This window comes from Diceros bicornis, unplaced genomic scaffold, assembly GCF_020826845.1.
Source record: "Diceros bicornis minor isolate mBicDic1 unplaced genomic scaffold, mDicBic1.mat.cur scaffold_396_ctg1, whole genome shotgun sequence".
Taxonomy (NCBI): domain Eukaryota; kingdom Metazoa; phylum Chordata; class Mammalia; order Perissodactyla; family Rhinocerotidae; genus Diceros; species Diceros bicornis.
The window spans coordinates 56283-76489 of record NW_026691266.1 but is presented as its reverse complement, the minus strand read 5'-3'; the positions used below and the strand labels follow the sequence as shown (position 1 = coordinate 76489).

At 40.5% G+C, this 20207-nt stretch overlaps 1 protein-coding gene across 1 annotated transcript; it reads right to left on the bottom strand.

The window, feature by feature from the left end:
- Positions 1-1232: 1232 nt before the first annotated feature.
- LOC131402963 (small ribosomal subunit protein mS31-like) lies at positions 1233-13517 on the bottom strand. The gene is made up of 3 exons (XM_058537410.1): positions 13195-13517; positions 2117-2275; positions 1233-1236 (listed from the first exon to the last, which is right to left on the bottom strand). Exons 1-3 carry the CDS (start codon positions 13491-13493, stop codon positions 1233-1235), a joined length of 462 nt encoding a protein of 153 aa, XP_058393393.1. The 5' UTR covers positions 13494-13517.
- Between the last annotated feature and the right edge of the window lie 6690 nt (positions 13518-20207).

Genomic DNA, 20207 nt, shown 5'->3' with positions numbered 1-20207 from the left:
GTTGTTGTTGTTATCTTCTACTTATGAATGAGATCATACAGTATTGGACTTTCTGCCTCTGACATTTCACTTAGCATAATACCCTCAAGGTTCATCCATGTTGTTGCAAATGGCAAGATTTCATCTTTTTTACAGCTGAATAGTATTCTATCGTGTCTATATACCACATCTTTTTTATCCATTCATCCCTTGATGGACACTTAGGTTGTTTCCAAGTGTTGGCTATTGTGAATAATGCTGCAATGAACATGGGGGTGCATATATCTTTACACATTTGTGTTTTCATGTTCTTTGGATAAATAGCCAGCAGTGGAATAGCTGGATCATATGGTAGTTCTAGTCTTAATTTTTGAGGAATCTCCATAGTGTTTTCCATCATCAAGATATATACTTAAGATTAGTGCAATTTATAGTATTTGTATTCTCAATAAAAGTATAATTATATACACATGTGTATATATGCACACATATATAGACATACGTATATATTACATTTTTACTGATATAACAAATATTGTAAATTACACTAATGTCTACATACCCGCACATGTATGCAAACATCTTAAACAATGACTTTAAACTGGAATTTCATAGTAAACATCATTATATGTTTGATATTAATTTATTTAATCCACAGAACCTAAAGCAGTCTGCCTCCTCTATAGTTTAGCATCTCAACCTAGAGAACACACGTTAGTTGAAGAATTCCCATACTTCTCCCCTATGATAGACTACAAAAAATGGCCACAGTTCATTGCAATTCCTGCCATCAAGATATGGAGCCTGTTTTCTACTCCTTGAATCTGGAATGGGTTTGTAATTGACTTTGTGCAATAGAAGCAGGTAGAAGCCTCATTATACTAGTTTTGAGCCTGGGCCTTTAGGGGCCCTGCATTCTTTTGCTTGCTGCTTGTGGGATCTTTGCCCTGCCACCATGTGAACAAGCCTGAGCTAGCCTGCTGGAGAATGAGACACCACATGGAGCCATCCAGCCACGCCATTTTAGACCAGCCAATCCTCAGAGGCCCAGTAGCTGCCCACAGATGCATGAGTTAGCCTGGCAGAGATTAGTTAAGCCTGTTCCTGATTAGCAGAACCACTTAGTTAAGCTTGACCCAAATTCACAAACCACATTATGATAAGCTAAGTAAATGGTTGCTGTTATAAGTCACTAAGTTTTTGGGTGGTTCGTAACACAGCAAAAGCTAATTGATATCAATCCATTATAATTTTTACCTGAAAGAGTAAGTAAACTTTTAGGAGAATACTGCCATCTCTGTGCCAATATTAAACTTATAACTCCATAGCCTGTTTCTGGAGAAATATGAGCATTTGTTAGATAAATACCCTTACCTGAATGGGATTCCTATAGAAAGACTGTCTTCCAGAAGATGGGAAGGACATTGCAATAATGCGTTCTGGAAGTCAAAATAGTCACTATTACAAATGTCATAATAGATGTGAAACAATAAATGAGAACTTAATTTACATATAACCAAACTCTTTTTTCATAGAAAGGAACTTTCAGGATTGGGAATGATAGAAAAAAAAGCCAACTAACCCTCAGGATACTCAACATAACATATTAAAATATCCAATATAATGACCATTAAACTCACATAGTTCCCAAGACTTAACTGTTAGCCCAGGGACAGTCTTCCTCAGCAAAGAGAGGAGGACTGGCAGATGTCAGCTCAGGGTGAATCTTCCTCACACACACACACACACACACACACACACACAAAACCCAGCAAATTATTGGGTGATGAGTTGATACTCATCAAGTAATGAGAAAAATTAATCTTCTCAGAGAAGCTGTCTTATTCTGTTATTTATTTATTTATTTATTTTTAATAACACTACTAAATTTATCATTTCTTTTTCAGGGACAAAAAACTGTAATTTCTTAAAAAAAAGTTTCACTATTCAATTAGACTTTTCAAAACTGCAATTTCACTTAAGACATGAGTTTTAAAAAAATCAGATGGCTAATATTCCATTTATGAGGCATATTTTATATATAATGAATATATTATGTATATTACTCACTAGTCACATAAAAAACAACCTATTTTGAGATACCAGCCTTACTGGAATAACTATTTGACTCACTAACCTAATTTTAGTTCTTTCTCCATCTTTCTGTGCCCTTGAGTCTTCCCAGTGCTGCTGGAGCTGCCTGAGCAGCTCCGACTTGGTTGTCTGCTTGTCAAAAGGGAGAGAATCTGCAACAGCAGATGCAGCGGCCACCAACTCAGGACTCAGGGACTCGCTTCTGAAAAAGCCAAGGAAAAACAAATGAGAATGAAAAAAGAGGTATTACTTATTATGTTATAAGTTTAGCAGGAAGTAAAATGATTTTTTTTGGAGGAAACTTTTATCATTCAAAAAAGTATCATGCAATGCAATTTCTTTTATCATTCAAAAAAGTATCATGCAATGCAATTTCTGAAAAAATTAAGAATGCTTAAATATTAGCTATCGGTTTTATATAAACTTTGAAATGTTAAAGGTCAAAGTTAATGGAAACTTGCTGAAGCACAATACTAACTCAGAACAATATATTAAGGTGGAGAGGTGAGGGACCAGCCTTAAAAATTATAAATTGGTAGATTTATTTATTAGATGCCATTTTATTTCAAAAGCAATATATATTGCAAGCAAATATAAAAGTAACTAAACCTGTTCATAGAAGCTTTCTTCATAATAGCCTAAAACTGGAAACAACCCAAAGGTCTACAATCAGGAGAACAGATAGACAAATTGCGCTATATGCACACAATGGAATAGTACTCAGCTCACACCAGGACGTGAATGAAACTGAATGAAACAAGTTGTTTCAAAAGAGTATATACTGTATGATTCCATTTATATCAAATTCTAGAAAAGCAAAATTAACTTAAGGTGTAAAAAATCAGAATAGTGGTTGCCTCAGGACAGAAGGCTACTGACGGGGAGGATGAAAATGGGAAATGCTCTGCGTCTTGAGAAGTATGGGGTTACATGGGCATACCCATTTCTCAAAATCCTACAGCTAAGATTTGTATACTTCAAAGTATGTAAATTTTACCTAACCAAAAAAAAAGAACCATAAATCATCATCTTCATCAAGTAGGAGGTGGAAAGTGGGTAAAGGCATAAATGTTAAAGAATAGCAAAATGTTGCTAATTATTGAAGCTGGGTGACAGGTATTCATTATATGACTTTGTTTACTTTGCTTATGTTTTAAATTTTCCATAAGAACAAGCTAAAAAAAGAAACCCAAAAGCCCACTCTTCAGTAAATTAGGATAAGTTAATAGAAAAATATGCCAGACATAAAAAGAAATTACTTACATTTTTTAATTCACTGAGAATTGCCATCTCAATGAGTAGGATCCAAATTAATGTTTTACTATACCTGCCTTTTTATATTATGATCTGTTGTCTAATATGCAAGTCAAAGTTCCCAAATCCCTGAAGTTGTCGGAGAAAGATTTTAAGGACTTTACTTACTAAGATATGGGAGATCTACAATCTGATTGGAATAGAAGAAAAATAGGAGAATGAAAAGAGTAAATATAACAATTAGTTAAAAAGAAATGTGCTACTTTCAAAACTATTACCTGTGACTAAGGCTTAAACCTTATCCCAACTACTTGTGAAGTTAACCTTCAAATTTTAATATATATATTTCATCAGAGTATGCAAAGAATATAGATGAGCATTCATTTTCTAGAACCATGCATTTTATGACAATGGTGCTCTTTATAGTCATAGCTTCTGGTTTTATAATTTGCAATGTTCTAATTAATAAAAATTGTGGAGGAGCCTCTGTCATCGAGACAATTTTTACATACGGGGATCTTTCTACATTGATTTTAACAAGCTGATGAGAACTTGTTAAAATATCTTTCAACAATCTATTCTACCCTATCATCAGACTATTTCATGAATACATACTTTTTCACTTTATACCCTTCTGTACTTTCTGAATTTCTTTAAAATGAACTGTATGACCTATACAGTTTCAGAAAGGGAATCCTGATGAGCGGAAAGATATTATTGGGTGGACACGCAAAATGGCATAACTTTCGGCAGGCAAATCGGTGACATCTATCAAAAGCCCAAAAAATATGCAAATCCTTTGACCTAGGAATTCTACTTTGAGGCATATTTGTCTAAAGAAAATAAACAGCTACGTGGAATTGGAGGGACACAGCACACTCCAAACTCAAGGCCTAAGCAGTTCCATCCCCTAGGCCTGAAAGGTATCAGCACGTCTTTATCCCTAACCTTTTCAGGTCTTTGCTCAAATGTTACATTATCAGAATTCTTCCCTGCTCACTTTTTAAAAAACAGCACCTCTCCAGCCCCATCACTCTTATTTTTTCCTTCATGTTTCGTCATCTGACATACTGTGTATGTGTGTGTGTGTGAGTGCGAGTGTGTGTGTGTGTGTAAATACATCCCCTCTCCCGCCACCACCACCACCCCTCCACCATAATGTAGGGTGTAGAGACTTTGTTTTGTTCAATGATCTATTTCCATCACTTTGGACAGTGCCTGACACATAGTGGCAACTGCAAGTTGCTGAATGAATGAATGAATGTTAATCACAGCATCACTTTATACTAATGAAAAACTAGAAATAATCTAAATTTCAAGTAGGAGATTAATTAACTGAGTAATAGCTGAAGCTTTCTTACTGGATGATCAAAGCAGGTAGTTACTTGGTTAAGAAAAAGGTCAACTCAGAGCTAGAAGTTTTGGTTACTGCTGCACTCACCAGGGGTCTTGTTCAGTTCCATGACACGTTCAGGCTCACAAAACTACCAGACACACCTGGCCCATCTACTCAGAAAGACAAAGGACAGAACCATAGCAGGCTGGCAGGGCAGCCTCAGTGTCCCTCTTGGCAGGAGTCCTTATAGCACTTATGTTGGTGACACTTCACTCAGCCATCCAAGAGCTGTCACAGAGGTGTGGGAGCTTCCTGGCTTAGTGTCCCACAGGAACCGATACCTCCTGTCACAAGGCCACAGGCAGAGTTTCCGGGGTCCCTACAAGGGACATGCAGTACGAGAGTAACTGCACTCAAGGAAGCCCAAAGTATGGTGTCCCCATAGGCTACCTTATAGTTCTCCTAATCCAGATGCAATCAATCAATCAGGGGTCAATTTTAGCATGATAATGTTGCCCACCATACAGTTGACACCTGAGACACGGAAGTCAAGTGGCAGCGTAGGGACTCTGAACTCACCTCCTTCCACAGACACAGCCGATTTACAACTACTCTTGGTAAAATTACGCCTGAGACGGAACTGAAAACTGGATAAGAGGAACCCTTGCAACAAACAACAATCCTAATTGAGGTGGAAGAGGCAGAAACTCCCTTCTGGAGAGAAAAAACACCACCTTCACAAGCCGCAGCGCTTCACAGCCACCCAGGAGCAACCCAAAGGTACCCAGCCTTTCCTGGAGGAGTGGGGCCCTGAGCCGGGGAGTGCTCCCACTATAGGCATTTTTCGGACCCAGCACAACTGAGACAAGTGGCATAATATCTGACTTTGCTTGTTACTAACACCACTGGGGAGTACCCCCAGAAATGCTGGTTCACAAAGAAATTAAAGCCCGCTCTTAAAAGGCCCACACACAAATTTACCTGTTTCGGAAAGCAACCTAAAATCAACAGAAAGGTGCACAGTCCTTTGGTGAAAAGAGACTCACCTCATAGGCTCTGAGTGCATCTTGGTGAGAGGTGAGACCTCTCCAGGGACTGGGACATTGGCGGTGGCCACTGTTGTGACCTGGTGTGGGTGTGCTGACACAGACGCTGGCAGGTGCCACTGGAGTTCTCCCTGTGGCCTGCTAGCCCAGGGTCTGCCCCACCCACTAGAGCACTGATTTAATCCAGCTCAGCCAGGGCAGGCAGCCCACCCTAGGGACTAGCCCCACCCAATAAGCCCTGGGGCAACATGGGGCCCTGCATAGATTGGTGACTGGATTCTCCGAAGCCTGGCAAGTGGGTCCACCTCTGTGGGGCAGGGCATGCACAAGGAGTGGGTGGAGAGCGTGGGGCGTTAGTGGAGTATGTGGGGCTCCTGCCTTGGAGAGACTAGATCCACTTCAAGAGGTCAGGGCCCACACACGGGGCAGGACTGTGTTGACTGTGTGTGTGGACCTGTGGGTGGCGGGGCTTGTCAGCTGCAGAAGACTTGTGCTTCTCAAAGAGTCACACAGGGGATTGGCCCCACCTTCCAAAGCCTGAAACAACTGGGTGCTCCTGTGCCTAAGGCCAGCCCCACCCAGCTTCAATCCTCAGAGAGCTGACAAGAGCCTTATAGGCCAGAGGCTTATAGCAATTGTAAGCCCCTGAGCCTAACAACCAGCCACGCTGGGGGCCTACTCACTTAACAGAAAAACTGCAACAGGAATGTGCTATTACACCTTGTAGCCAACCATGCTGGGGCTCCCCACACCCGATAAAGAGACTGAAGGGCCCACAACAACTACACGCAGCTGAGCATTACAACCAGCCAGCGAGGGGGACAGCTCAGCCTCCCTGGGCACCTATGGGAAGAGCAACCCCACCACAATAGAAGGACACACGTAGCCCACACAGGGATCACTCCTGGCACATCTGGAACTGGTGATGAGAGGGAAGCACACTGCCAGGCCTCATAAGGCATCACTTCTATAAGGTCACCTCTCCAAGATCAGGAGACGTAGCCGACAAACCTAATACATAGATACAAGCACATAGAAAGAGGCAAAATGAGGAAGCAAAGGAATAGGTTCCAAGCAAGGGAAGAGGACAAAACCACAGAAAAGGAACTAAATGAAACAGAAATGAGTAACCTACCCACAGAGAGGTCAAAGAGTGTTAAGGATGCTCACTGATTTTGGGAGAAGAATGGCTGAACTCAGTGAGAACATCAACAAAGAAATGAAAGATATAAAAAAGAACCAATCAGAAAAGAAGAAAACAATACTGGAAAATGAAAAATTCACGAGAGGGATTCAAAAGCAGAGTAGAGACACAGAAGAATGGATCAGCGAGCTGGACGAAAGACTAGAAGAAATCACCCAAGCTGAACAGGTAAAAGAAAAAAGAATTAAAAAGAGTGAGGACAGTCTAAGGGACCTCTGGGACAATATCAAGCACACTAACGTCTGTGTTATAGGTGTCCCAGAAGGAGAAGAGCGAGACAAAGGGGCAGAGAATCTATTTCAAGAAATAATAGCTAAAAACTTCTCTAACCTAAGAAACAAAACAGACATCCAGGTATAGGAAGCACAGAGAGCCCCAAACAAGATAAACCCACACCAAGACACATCATAATTAAAATGTCCAGAATTAAAGACAAAGAGAGAATGCTAAAAGTCGCAAGAGAAAGACAAGTTACATACAAAGGAAATCCCATAAGGCTATCAGCTGACTTCTCAGCGGAAACCTTACAGGCTAGAAGAGAGTGGCACAATACATTTAAAGTGCTAAATGTAAAAAACCTATAGCCAAGAATACTCTACCTGGCAAGGTTATCGTTCAAAATAGAAGGAGAGATAAAAAGCTTCCCAGACAAGCAAAAATTAAAGGAGTTTGTCACCCAGAAACCAGTACTACAAGAAATGCTAAAGGGACTTATTTAAGGGGGAAAGATAAAACCACAAATAGGCAAAATTGTCTATTCCCATGATAAGAGGGTAATGGATACAAACGCACAAAAAAGAGGTTGGATATGATATCAAAAACATAAAATGTGGGAAGAGGGGAGTTTTAGAGTAGAGCTTTCAGATAGAGGTCAAACTAAAGAGACCATTAACTTAATATAGATCGCTATATACATAGGTTACTGTATATGAACCTCACGGTAATCACAAACCAGAAATCTATAATAAATACACAAAAAACTAAGAGAAATGAACCCAAACATAATACTAAAGAAAGCCATCAAACCACAAGGGAAGAGAGCAAGTGAAGAAGAAAGGACCAGAGAAAAACTACTAGAACACCAAGAAAAAAAAGTTAAAAAATGGAAGTAAGTCCATACTTATCAATAGCTACTTTAATAATTTTATTTATTTATTTATTTATTTATTTCCCCAAAGCCCCAGTAGGTAGTTGTATGTCATAGCTGCACATCCTTCTAGTTGCTGTATGTGGGACGCGGCCTCAGCATGGCCAGAGAAGCAGTGTGTCGGTGCGCGCCCGGGATCCGAACCCGGGCCGCCAGCAGTGGAGCGCGCGCACTTAACCACTAAGCCACGGGGCCGGCCCTCAATAGCTACTTTAAGTGTCAATGGACTAAATGCTCCAATTAAAAGGCACAGGGTGGCTAATTGGATAAAAAAACAAGACCCATACATATGCTGCATACAAGAGACACACTTCAGACCTAAAGACACTCACAAACTGAAAGTGAAGGGATGGAAAAAGATACTCCACGCAAATGGCAATGAAAAGAAAGCGGGGGTAGTAATACTCATATCAGACGAAATAGACTTTAAAACAAAAACTGTAACGAGACAAAGAAGAGCACGACATAATGATCAAAACAATCCAACAAGAGGATATGACACTTGTAAATATCTATGCACCTAATGTAGGAGCACCTAAATATATAAAGCAATTATTAACAGCCATAAAAGGAGAAATACACCGTAACACAATAATAGTAGGGGACTTATACACTCCATTTACACCAATGGATAGATCATCCAAACAGAAGATCAATAAGGAAACACTGGCCTTAAATGACACTCTAGAACAGATGGACCTAGTAGATATATACAGAACATTCCATCCAAAAACGAAAGAATACACATTCTTTTCAAATGCACATGGAACATTCTCCAGGATCCATCACATATTACACCACAAAACAAGTCTCCATAAATTTAAGAACATTGAAACAAGGCCAAGCATCTTTTCTGACCACAACGGGTATGAAACTAGAAATCAACTATAGGAAGAAAATCAGAAAAGCCACAAATATGTAGAGATTAAACAAAATGCTACTGAAAACGATTGGGTGAATGAACAAATCAAAGGAGAAATCGAAAAATACCTGGAGACAAATGAAAATGAGAATACGACATGCCAGAATTTATGGGATACGGCAAATGCAATTCTAAGAGGGACATTTACAGCAATGCAAATAAAAATCTCAAATAAAAAATCTAACAATGCACCTAAAGGAACTGGAAAAAGAAGAACAAAGCCCCAAAGCAGTAGAAGAAGGGAAATAATAAAAATCAGAGCATAAACAAATGAAATAGAGACTAAAAAAGCAACAGAAAAAATTAATAAAACCAAATAGTCTCAGCCAACAGCCAGCATCAACCACTGAAATGTACAAGAGCAAGCCTTCAATGATTCCAGAGACCAGCCTTGAACCTGCCCCTGCTAACTAAGAGTGGAGCAGACACAGCCATCGCTGCCACACTCCGCCCAAACTGCAGACAGATGCTGGCACTGTTAAGCCACTAAGCTTTGGGATGGGGGGTTTGTTACGCAGCAATAGGGAACTGGAACAGATTTTGGTGCTTGGAAGTTGGGTAGTGCTGTAATGAAAAAACAAAAATGTATGGGAGAGGTTTGGGTATTGGGCTGTGGGTGGAAACTGGAAAGATCTTGAGGAAGTGTCAGCGAAAGCTTAGGGCCTCAAAGAGGCTGTGAGACTCGAACAGCCCTCAAAGCTGTGAGTGAGGGCTTTAGGGAACTCAATGATACAGCCAGCTGGAGGAAATGGGATCGTTGTCTAGCAACACTGTTGCTTGTAGTGATGTGGAAAACGGGAAACAGACTCAATGAATTGGATGATCTGCTAAGGAGACTTCCAGACGGTGTGTTGAAGGTGCCTCCTGACTTCTTAGTTGCTGATGATAAAATGTGACAGGTGAGAGATAAGAAAAAACGGTTCCATATAAAGGAGCCAGGACTGGCTGGGATCAAAAATAGAATTGTTTCTCATTCTTAGCCCCTCCAGACAGCAAACAATGCTGAAATTTAGAAATGGCTTCTGACTGGAGATTAAATCCAGGGCAGTGTCAGGAAAACACTGTAAAGATGGGCAGGACTGTAAAACCCTTTGTTAAGATCTTGGAAAGATTTAAGGTGGTGCCTCAGAGAGCCTTTCAAACAGACAACAGGATTTCTAAGAAACTTAAGGGTGTGGGCCAACAGCCTCTCACAGGAGCTCAGCGTAGACCAGGACATTGGTTCCCAAACTGTGCCCTAGGGCAGGCTGGAGCACACAGGGAAACACAGGCATATCTGTCACTGACCATGTGAACTACTAACTCAATGGAGTTCACAGTTTTAGCATTAGACTACTGCACTCCTTTCTATGACATCATATCTTTGTGAAAATGGTTTTCCGGCAGTCGCTGTGATAAAAAGCAAGTACTCTTCAAAAATCAATGTGGAACAGGAAATGAGAGGGGCATGCTGTGTCCAGTCTGATTCCAAGGCCGGGTCATAAAAACAATACAAACTCCTCCTGGCTCACTTTCTCTTGGGACACTCACCCTTGGAACCCAGCCACCACGCAGTGAGGAAGCCCAGGTCACGTGTAGGTGTTTCTGCTAACAGTCCCAGCAAGGGTTTCAGCTAATAGCCAGCATCAACTGCCGGACCTAGGAGTGAGCAAACCTTCAGATGATTCCAGCCCCTGGACTTCCAAGTCTTCCAACTGAGGCCCCAGACATCACGGGGCAGAGATCAGCCTTCTCCACCAGGCTCTGTTCAAACTGCTGACCCACAGAGCCCATGAGCACAAAAAACGGTGGTTTTCTCCCTCCCTGCAGCCCTCTTCTCTCTCCTCCTGTCTTCTCCCTCACCCTCCCCTTTCTCCTGTTACCTCTCCTCCTTTGCCCCCTCCTCTCTCCCCTCTGGCCTTGTCCTCTCCCCTTCCTCCCTGCTCCCTCTCCTCACTCCCCCTTTTCCTTACTACTGTTTAGTATTTTGCCTCCTGCACTCCCCTTTTCCTACACCCTCACGTCCCTTCCCCTTCCCTCACCACCACTTTTGTTAGATCTTCATCCCTCTCCCTTCCCTAAAAAAAAAAAAAACATTAAAAAAATGGTTGTTTTATGCTGCTAAATTTTGGGGCAATTGTTATGTAGCCATGGTAACTATATCGATGGGAGATCAATATATATTACAAATAAAGAAACTAAAAGCAGGCCATGCATGGAGCAACGATGACAGCGCATCATGAATCACAGATGATGATTAACCCAAATCTGTGCATCTGGAATCCCTTAAAAGACAAGAAGGGAGGGCAAAAATCATTAAAAGATATATTTTTAAAAACTCAAAACAAATGTACCTCATTTACCAATCTTTTGATGTAGGACCAAAGCCTCTTCTTTGAACGTAGGACCACTGAGAGAAGTTCCAAGATACGTCTTATATATACACCACATCCATAGTACATCCTCCAATATTTCCAATTTTGGTTTCTTTAAAGTAGAAACATGGAGCGAGAACTTAAAAATGCTTACAAAGCAATCTGAGTGCAGAATTCTCCTAGATTTTTATGCTTGTCTCATTCATACCTAATTTGAAAGCAATTTTCAAAATTACCTTTCCTGAATCTCTGCCAAGCATTCAACTCATTTTAACCATTTCTATAATACTTAATTAAATTGTATAATTATAATAAAAACCACGATGGGTCATAAACAGATCTGGGAGCTAAAAAAATCCCATTCTTGACAAGTATTACATACGTATGTGTGTATTACCTAATTCTATATACTTATATAGAATTTTTTTGTTGTTTTATTTTATTTCTAAAAAGGAGGAGGAGGTACCCACTATGGGCACATCACTGAATTAGCTTACCTTCTACCACCAATTATGTTTTCCAGGGGTAGTTGTGATACAATGTCATACAATGTAGAAACTAAGAAGGTCCATAAAAATGTTAAGTCACTCTGGGAAACAGAAATCTACACTATCTGTCTATTCTGCTAAGAGAGGTCAGAGATGGGCATCTTAAGGCTACATACCTTATTACTTGAATCGATGATGTCATCAATTTAAGACACATCATTTATGTATCACTAAAACAAAACACTACCACTTAAACTACAACACAATGCTAAAATATCACCGACTGCACTTAGCATCAGTGAAAGACAATACTCTTTTGGCAAGCACAAGTAAACACTATTTTGAGGAAACCACATAAGCTGAGAGCACTGATAATTACCAGTCAAAGGAAGTCATATAAAATACTTGTAATCAGCGCTGGCCTGGTGGCGTAGCGGTTAAGTTCACATGCTCTGCTTTGGCCGCCTGGAGTTTGCCGGTTGGGATCCTGGGCTCAGACGTACGTACCACTCATCAAGCCATGCTGAGGGGGTGTCCCACGCAGAACAACTAGAGGGATGTGCAACTATGACATACAACTATCTACTGGGGCTTTGGGGAGAAAAAGGGAAAAAAGGAGGAAGATTGGCAACAGATGTTAGCTCAGGGCCAATCTTCCTCAAAAAACAGAAAAAATAGTTGTAATCAACATGCTAAAATTCTATCCTAGGTGCAGTTTTTTTTGTTTGTTTTTTTGGTGAGGAAGATTAACCCTGAGCTAACATCTGTTGCCAACCCTCCTCTTTTTGCTGAAGAAGACTGCCCTGGGCTAACATCTGTCCCCATCTTCCTCTTAATATGTAGGACGCCTGCCACAGCATGGCTTGATAAGCGGTGCATAGGTCTGTGTTCAGGATCCCAAGCTGGGAACCCCGGGCCACTGAAGCAGAGCACATGAACTTAATTGCTATGCCACCCGGCTGGCTTCCTAGGTAGCATTTTTAAAATGGAAATTTCCAATAAACAAGTCCTTCAGAGACACAAAGCTACTTTCAAATTAGGACGTAAATGATTTGTTAATTTACACCTTAAAGAGGCAATTAATTGGCAATTAATAGCACTGATGAATATGTAAGAGAATGTGTGAAATTCTCAGTTCCATCAATACTCGTTTCCTCTCTAGACTGTATAGAGATGTCCCTTTCTAAGTACAGAACAATAACAGTGTTACTCAAGTAATCATTAGTCTCTGTGTTTACAAACTGATACTCTTCATTAATTCAGTATCTCCCATGGACTTTAATTTTAAAAAGTTTTTCTAAAAGAAAAAGCTTACTGGAGTTTCAAAAATTACTTTCACAGAAGAACATTCAAATTGCAATTCAGTTTACCTCTCCTTTGGGGCACCTCCTGGAGCTCTCTGAGGCCTGCCAACTGTGGCCTCCAAACTTTTCAGTTGTCTTCTGCTGGGCGGCTTTGCTGTTTGTACATTTACTGTGCTTAATTCAACTTTCACGCCCTTAATAATATGTGACAAGTCTTTGTTCCTATTCTCCTTTACACTGTCTTGGCTCTCTGTCTCCTTGGAAATCTCCTGGGTTGGAATAGACTGCTCATCTTTCTTGCCATAAATCACACTGTTAGTGCCAAAATATCTTTGGATATTATTTTTTGTCCTAGAAAGATGCATTGAAGAAAAAAAAATGAAAAATACCATGCAAAATAAGAAAGCAAGGTCTCGGAACACTGTTTCTACGTGTTTTTAAAATTTTTCAATTCAAACCCTTCCCTTTTGCTTTTTATTATTATTGTTGGCAAGCATAACGACAGCAACTTAACATTTATTGAACGTATACTAAGTGCCTAGTCTTGTGCCACATATTTTATGTACATTTTCTCATACCCACATCAACCCCATAAGGTAGGAATTATCTCCATTTTGCAGATAAGGGAAGTGTTCAGCCAATGAACCTAAGATGGGAAGAGGGAAAAGAGATCTTTTTCCCTCCAATCTTTTTCAGCTTGGGCTTCCTCACAGCATAGCATCTTAGAGTATTTGAATTTCTTACATAAAACTTCATGTTTCGACTTCTATGAAATTTTGCAAAGAACCGTCACATACATTAATTTGATCATCATGATAACAATTGAAGTAGGCAGAGCAAGGATTTTTATCCTCAATTTACTAATGGGAAAAATGAGCCTCAGAGAAGTTGAGTGAGTGGCCCAAAATCCTATGGCCAGTAAGTGCCAGCCAACAAGCCTCCTGACGCCTAACCAGGGCTCTTTCCCCGGTTTTCACGCCCTCCTCAAAGGTGTGTTTGTGTTCCGTTGGCATCATTCCAAGATGAATGTTGAAGTTCAACTGACATCAAGGTGCTGGTGTCAGAAAAACCATGCTTCTGAGATTAGTGTGGTAAGACAAATTAAGAAAGGGCAAAGGAAACTTTAAGGATCCATTTACTAGAGAGATTTTAATTAGGATGTATTTCAATTTAGATTGTAGGTGTTGATTGTACTATCTGAAAAGAAGGGCTTCTACTATTATCTTATTGGAAACTCTCCTGGCCCCAGCACAAACCATCAACAGTGGTAGGATAAAAAGTTGGCATGAACCATTTACACCACCAAGTAACTTTTTAAACCAGTTAGTTGTCTCACCTCCCCTTCCATCTGTTCCTTTTCAGGATCATAAATGAGCAACAAATGGAGTGGTTTCAATTTTACTTCCCCTTCTTGTCCTTGGCTAAAATTGTCTTAATAGATGCTGAAATGGCTTCAAGTCAGAGATGGGAGAGGAAAAGTTGTCAAGGAGACTGTTAAAGGGAAGTGATTGATGCTTTGATAAGAGTGTCGTCCAACAAGAAAAGCTAGTACTGGTAAAGCAAACTTATACGTCCCTGTATCGTAGCGTCCAGTAGGACAGTGATGATTATTCAGATTCTTCAATGAAATGATGCTGTGGCAAGAACAAAATGTGTTTCAAAGATTACTTCATCTTTCTAGCTGTCAAACTTGATTTTGATTTTGTGAAATATGAGATAAGCAAAAAAATTCCCATCATGCACTAACGTTAGAGCTGATCTCAAGATAATTTGTTGTTGTTGTTGTTGTTAGGAAGATTCACTCTGAGCTAACATCTCTTGCCAAGCTTCCTCTTTTTTTGCTTGAGGAAGAGTAGCCCTAAGCTAACATCTGTGTCATTGTTCCTCTGTTTTGTATGTGGGATGCTGCCACAGCATGGCTTGACGAGTGGTGTAGATCCACGCCTGGGATATGAACCTGCAAGCTTGGGCTGCCGAAGTGGAGCACACTGGACTTAACCACTATGCCATGGGGCCGGCCCCTCAAAGTAACCTTAAAATCATGCATAGACAAGTCATGAATGCTCAAAGGACCTTGAAGAAAATAGTCTATCTTTTCAAGTCTCAAATATTTATATTGGTGACACTGTTTAGTGTTGTGGTTCACAATGCCCAGCAAATGTCAAGGTCAACAAAAAAAGGCTATCCTACTATATGTTAGAGAGTTACTTCATGGGTCTCCTCACCTCCTTAATACATGGAGACAGGCGGGGACAGGGCCTGGGACTATAAGGAAAGGAAGCTATTTGAAGGGTGCCATGTGACATAGACTGCCCACAAAATACCCATAGTTAGAGGGAAAAAAACTCTGACATATGTTTTAAAAACTATTTGTAATATTTTCCCCAAGAAAGTAAAAGCAAAATGGAGAATAAAGCACTAAAACTCTGTAGCTCAGGTATTATAACACACGCAGCGGAGAGCGCAGGCTTCCAGGATGGGCAGAGCAGGGGACCGGGCTCCGGCCTTTCCTGTGGGACGCTGTCAAGTTTTCTTACCCTCCCTGGGCCTCAGGTGTCTTATCTGGAAAAGCAAATAATTATAGCACCTCCCTTACAGGGTGGCCGTGAGGATTAAGTGGATTAAGATACGTTTACGTGCTTCTAATGGCTCTTAGCTCACAGTGCGCACTGTGTAAGTGTTTGCTACTCTTACAGTAAAAATTGAAAGATAGAATGGTAATATCCTTTGAAAGTTTAAAAATCAAAGAAGCCGTGTGGAAGAATTTTGTTTTTTAATAAACCTTTTATTTTTAAATAATTTTAGGCATACAGAAAAGTTGTAAAAACAGTACAGATATTTCCCTGTATGCCAACCCAGACTATCCAAATGTTAACATTTTAACACATTTGTTTTTATCATTCTCATTCTCTCTCCTATTATTTTTCTCAGAAAACACTTGAGAGTAAATTGCAGACAATGCACTTTACCTCTAAATATTTGGGGTGTATTTCCTAAAAACAAGGACATTCTCTTACATAGGCAGAGTACAATTATAAAATTAGGAAATTAACATTGATACCATACTATAAATCAAGCTACAGATCTTATTCAAATTTCACCAGCTGTCACAGTGATGTCCTTCAGAGCAAAAGAGAAACTTTTTTGCTTCTAGGACCTAACCAGAGATCACATGTTACATTTAATTCCATGCCTCTTTATCCTGCTTTGATTCAGTTCAGTTCCTCAGTCCATCTTTGTCCTTCACGACTGTGAGAGTTTTGAAGAGTTCAGGCCAGTTATTTTGTAGCACACCGTCGTTCTTTTTTTTTTTGGCTGATGTTTCCTAGTTATTAGATAGAAGTCATTCATTTCGGGCAGGAGAACAACAGACGTAAGGTTGTGTCTTTCTCTGTGCTTCATATCAAGAGGCACAGATGTTTATTTGTCCCATTACTGGTGGTATTAAAAATGAACAGCTGGGTGAAGAGGTACATGGGGCGAGGTCTGGAAGGGTCCCAAGCACAAGAGGCCCTGTCCCCATGGAGCTGAGGTGTGCCACCCTCCCGGCACATAGACGTATTCGCCAACTCCGAAGCTCCTGCAGAAAACAGTGTTGGTTGAGGATGTTAAATTATCTAGAAGGCTAGTAAATACCATCCTTGACAAGGATGTCTTCTGATTTCAAATGTAGCACTCCTGGAGAACACCAAGGCCATTTTTTCCAGCGATTACTACTTCTGGGCCTAACAGTGAACTTTCATCAATCAACCCTTATCAGATAGTCCCGGGGCAATATATTGTTGTTGTTGTTAAGAACTTTAATATATTTCCTCACGATAGTGCTGAAGAAAATGAAATGAAAGAATTTTAAGAAATAAGGAGAATACTGTTTCCAGCCTCTTCATGGTGCTGCAGATCTCTGCAATCTATGATTCGAAGGTGGAAATTCAGGTAAAAATAATACTGATATTACATTCAGTTGTGTTATAAAGCAATAGGTACACTTGGCACTGGATGTTGAGAAGAGTTATTCAAATATTCTGAATTATAGGACATCCTTGGATGAGGACAGCCTGAGAGTTTAGGAAGGGTCATATCCTGAGACGTAGATAGGCATTCTTGGTTCTCTGCAGCACGAAGGGCAAACAGGAAAGACCAGTGTTGAGAATGAGACCTGCCCTTGGGTGTCACAGGGATGCAGAAGGGAAAGGGTGGGTGCAGCTGCCAGAATGCAGTATTTGAAGCCTATGCCGACAGCTCTCTGGAGTCCAGTGTGATAGTTATATTTATTGCCATATAACACACACACACAGCCCACTCAAAGTATATATACATTGCTCTGATTCCAAAGCACTGTGAATAAACGATCATGTGAAATTTGTTAGCTAATGAGTCAGAAGTGGGGTTCAATGAATAGTGGTTCACTAAGCTGAGAGAGTTTGTTATGCATAGAATTAATAATTATATAGAAATATTGAAAACAGGCTAAATTATACAAAGTTACAAAATAGCAGCAAAGATATTAAAATAGCAGGTTACCTTAGTGGCACAAGCAATTTCACTTCAGCTTAATGTACTTCCTTCCCATAATATCTAATCTACCCCAGGTTCATTTCTTATGTTATTTGATTACTATGCTAATTCTAAGAAACACTTTAAATCTGAGTAAATAATACATCTTGGAAAGATCTAAATGAATAATACACCTAGAAAGATTCAGGAAAAGTTAGAAATATTCTGCCTATCTGCCATTTGCTGCCAATCAGTTCCTGCTGGTGGACCATAGTAGGGCAAATAGAGAAGCCACTTCTCCCTAGTGGCAGGTGGAATACAAATGACACAGCACAGGTGAGTTTTACCGGTACTGTGGCAACTTGCTATGCATTCATCAAAATGTTTGCGGCTTCTTTTATTCCACGTTCCATCACACTTGCTCTGTCTGCGTATACTTCATATGCAATCAAATTTAATTTATAGTATGAATTGCTTTTTCAGCCACTAGCATCACCCGTATATGTGGCTTCATTTTCCGATAAATGTGTTGCTTGGTTGTTTATTATATACCAGTATCCATTGATACCAATATATTTATTTTTAGCTTTATGATTTTATATTTTAAGGTTGGTAGACATTGTTGAATATCCAGAATTTATGATTTCATATTTCCATTTTAGAGAATCAGTATACTTTATTTTATGTGGAAAATGATCCTTTTCCCTAAAATCAACTCTAAATTAACTTTCAATGCTTCTATGTAAAAGAGTACATAAAACGTTTTCCAACAAAATTGGGAGGTACCATCTATACTTGCAATATGGTAATTAATGATAGTAGCATTGCCATCGTTGGGCACTAAACAATTTATATCTGTTATGTAATTTTCTGAATGACATCAGGATTATCCAGTGCAGGGTAATTGTGTGTCACAGCAGATGGATGACACCATGTAACAAGTTGTCCAGGAACAGTCAATATTTGGAAATCCAACTAGCCAGGCTGGCAGTGGCATTCGCACACTGAGGTTTGCTCTTTGTGAAATAAGCCTCCAGAATAAACCCACGTCTCCAGCAGTTTTAGCTCACCATTTCAATTTACTTTGACTCCTCTAGCAAAAGTATTCACTTATTATGAACATCTTTCCAAAGGCAATGGACTGGCTGAAAGGCACAGAAAGGAGAGAATGGGGCTAGGTGTGGGGCCTTGCTTGTCATGAGGTTTCCTGATTTGCGTGGGGACTGTGTGTGTGGCAGAATGTCAGATGTGCTATTTCCCTTCTTTTCTCATAGGTGGAATAAGAGCTGTTTTGTCTCCACACCTTCCACGATGGGAAATTTTTATCTTTCTCCCTGTATGTACATGTATTTCCAGCTAATCTAGTTTAGGAACCAGGGCTAACTATAGTATCAAACATGTCCTAAAAGAGATGAATTACATATATGTGTTTATATAAAATAAATATAGATGTATGGTGTTAGTATAAATATGTAACACTTACTACGTGAAAATAAAGTTTAGTCCCCCTTGGAATACTAAAACGAGTAAGACTTCATGCTTGCCTCCAGGGGCTGGTGATCTGGTCGGGGCCACAGATGGGCTAATAAGTGAAATAACAAGATCCTCAAAGCAGTAGGTGCAAAGTGGCGCACTCTGAGGAGCCTCCGAGATCCCAGTAGCCTTTTGACAAGGTGTGCAGTGCCCAAAGCCAAAGGGCAGGGGCTGGGGCAGGGGCATCAACAGACCTGCAGCAGCACATACGGGAGATGGGGAGATGCGGCGGAGTGGGAAGTGGTTTTGTGCCCGTCAAATGAGACTGTCTAGATGCTTGCCTCTTCCCTCTCTATGTAAAATGAGTCATTCTCAGTACATTTGTATGCAAAATTGCTTTGGATTTTAAGTTTATCAGAGACCAGGATCATGTCACTCTAACGTGCATTGCACAGCATATGAGAGGACTATGTTGAAACAGTGCTTAGCAAATGATTTCTGGAGATGACAGAGAGGCTTCCAGGCAGACCCGTCCTCAGGCCGAATTCTGAAGCATCTGCAAGTTCCCTGGTCCCCACACCCCCACCTCCTCGCCTTTTCCTCCTCATTCTCTCCCTCACTGCCTTCTGGCTTCTCAGAGCCTCCCTGCGGTGGGCCTCACCCGGGCCTGACACCCTGGCGAAGCCTCCTCCCCAAATTAGGCTTCTCCTCCCTCTTCTGCCTGTCGAACTCCCTCTCTCTCGCCCGTCCTGGTGGACGGCTCTGTAATCAAACTAACTTACACTAATGTATGAAGGCCAAATTGCTGGCTTATTATACTAGCCATGGCAAGAAAATTTTTTAAAAGAAGAGCTTTTAACTTCCAATAAGCAAAGACTGTAGCTTCAGCTGAGATTGTTTCTTTTTGCTTTCCTGGCCCTCTCAAATTATGCCCTTGGGAAACTGCTTCTCGGCCTAGGAGTTAACTTACTCTGACCCTTGGACACATTTGTAATGTTCAAGTGCCCTCTGGGGGCAAAGATAATCTCACGTTACATAAAACATTTATACCGTGTGTGTGTGGGGGGTGAATCTGTGTTGTGGTGTGTGTGTGTGCATGCACGCGCCCCCAC

Excerpts from the sequence above, each read along its gene's own strand:
- LOC131402963 (XM_058537410.1), bottom strand. The coding sequence starts at position 13,493 with ATGCATCTTTCTAGGACAAAAAATAATATCCAAAGATATTTTGGCACT. Across the intron at positions 2,276-13,194 it reads GGAGGTGCCCCAAAGGAGAG|AAGCGAGTCCCTGAGTCCTG; the intron begins GTAAACTGAATT and ends TGGCTTTTTCAG.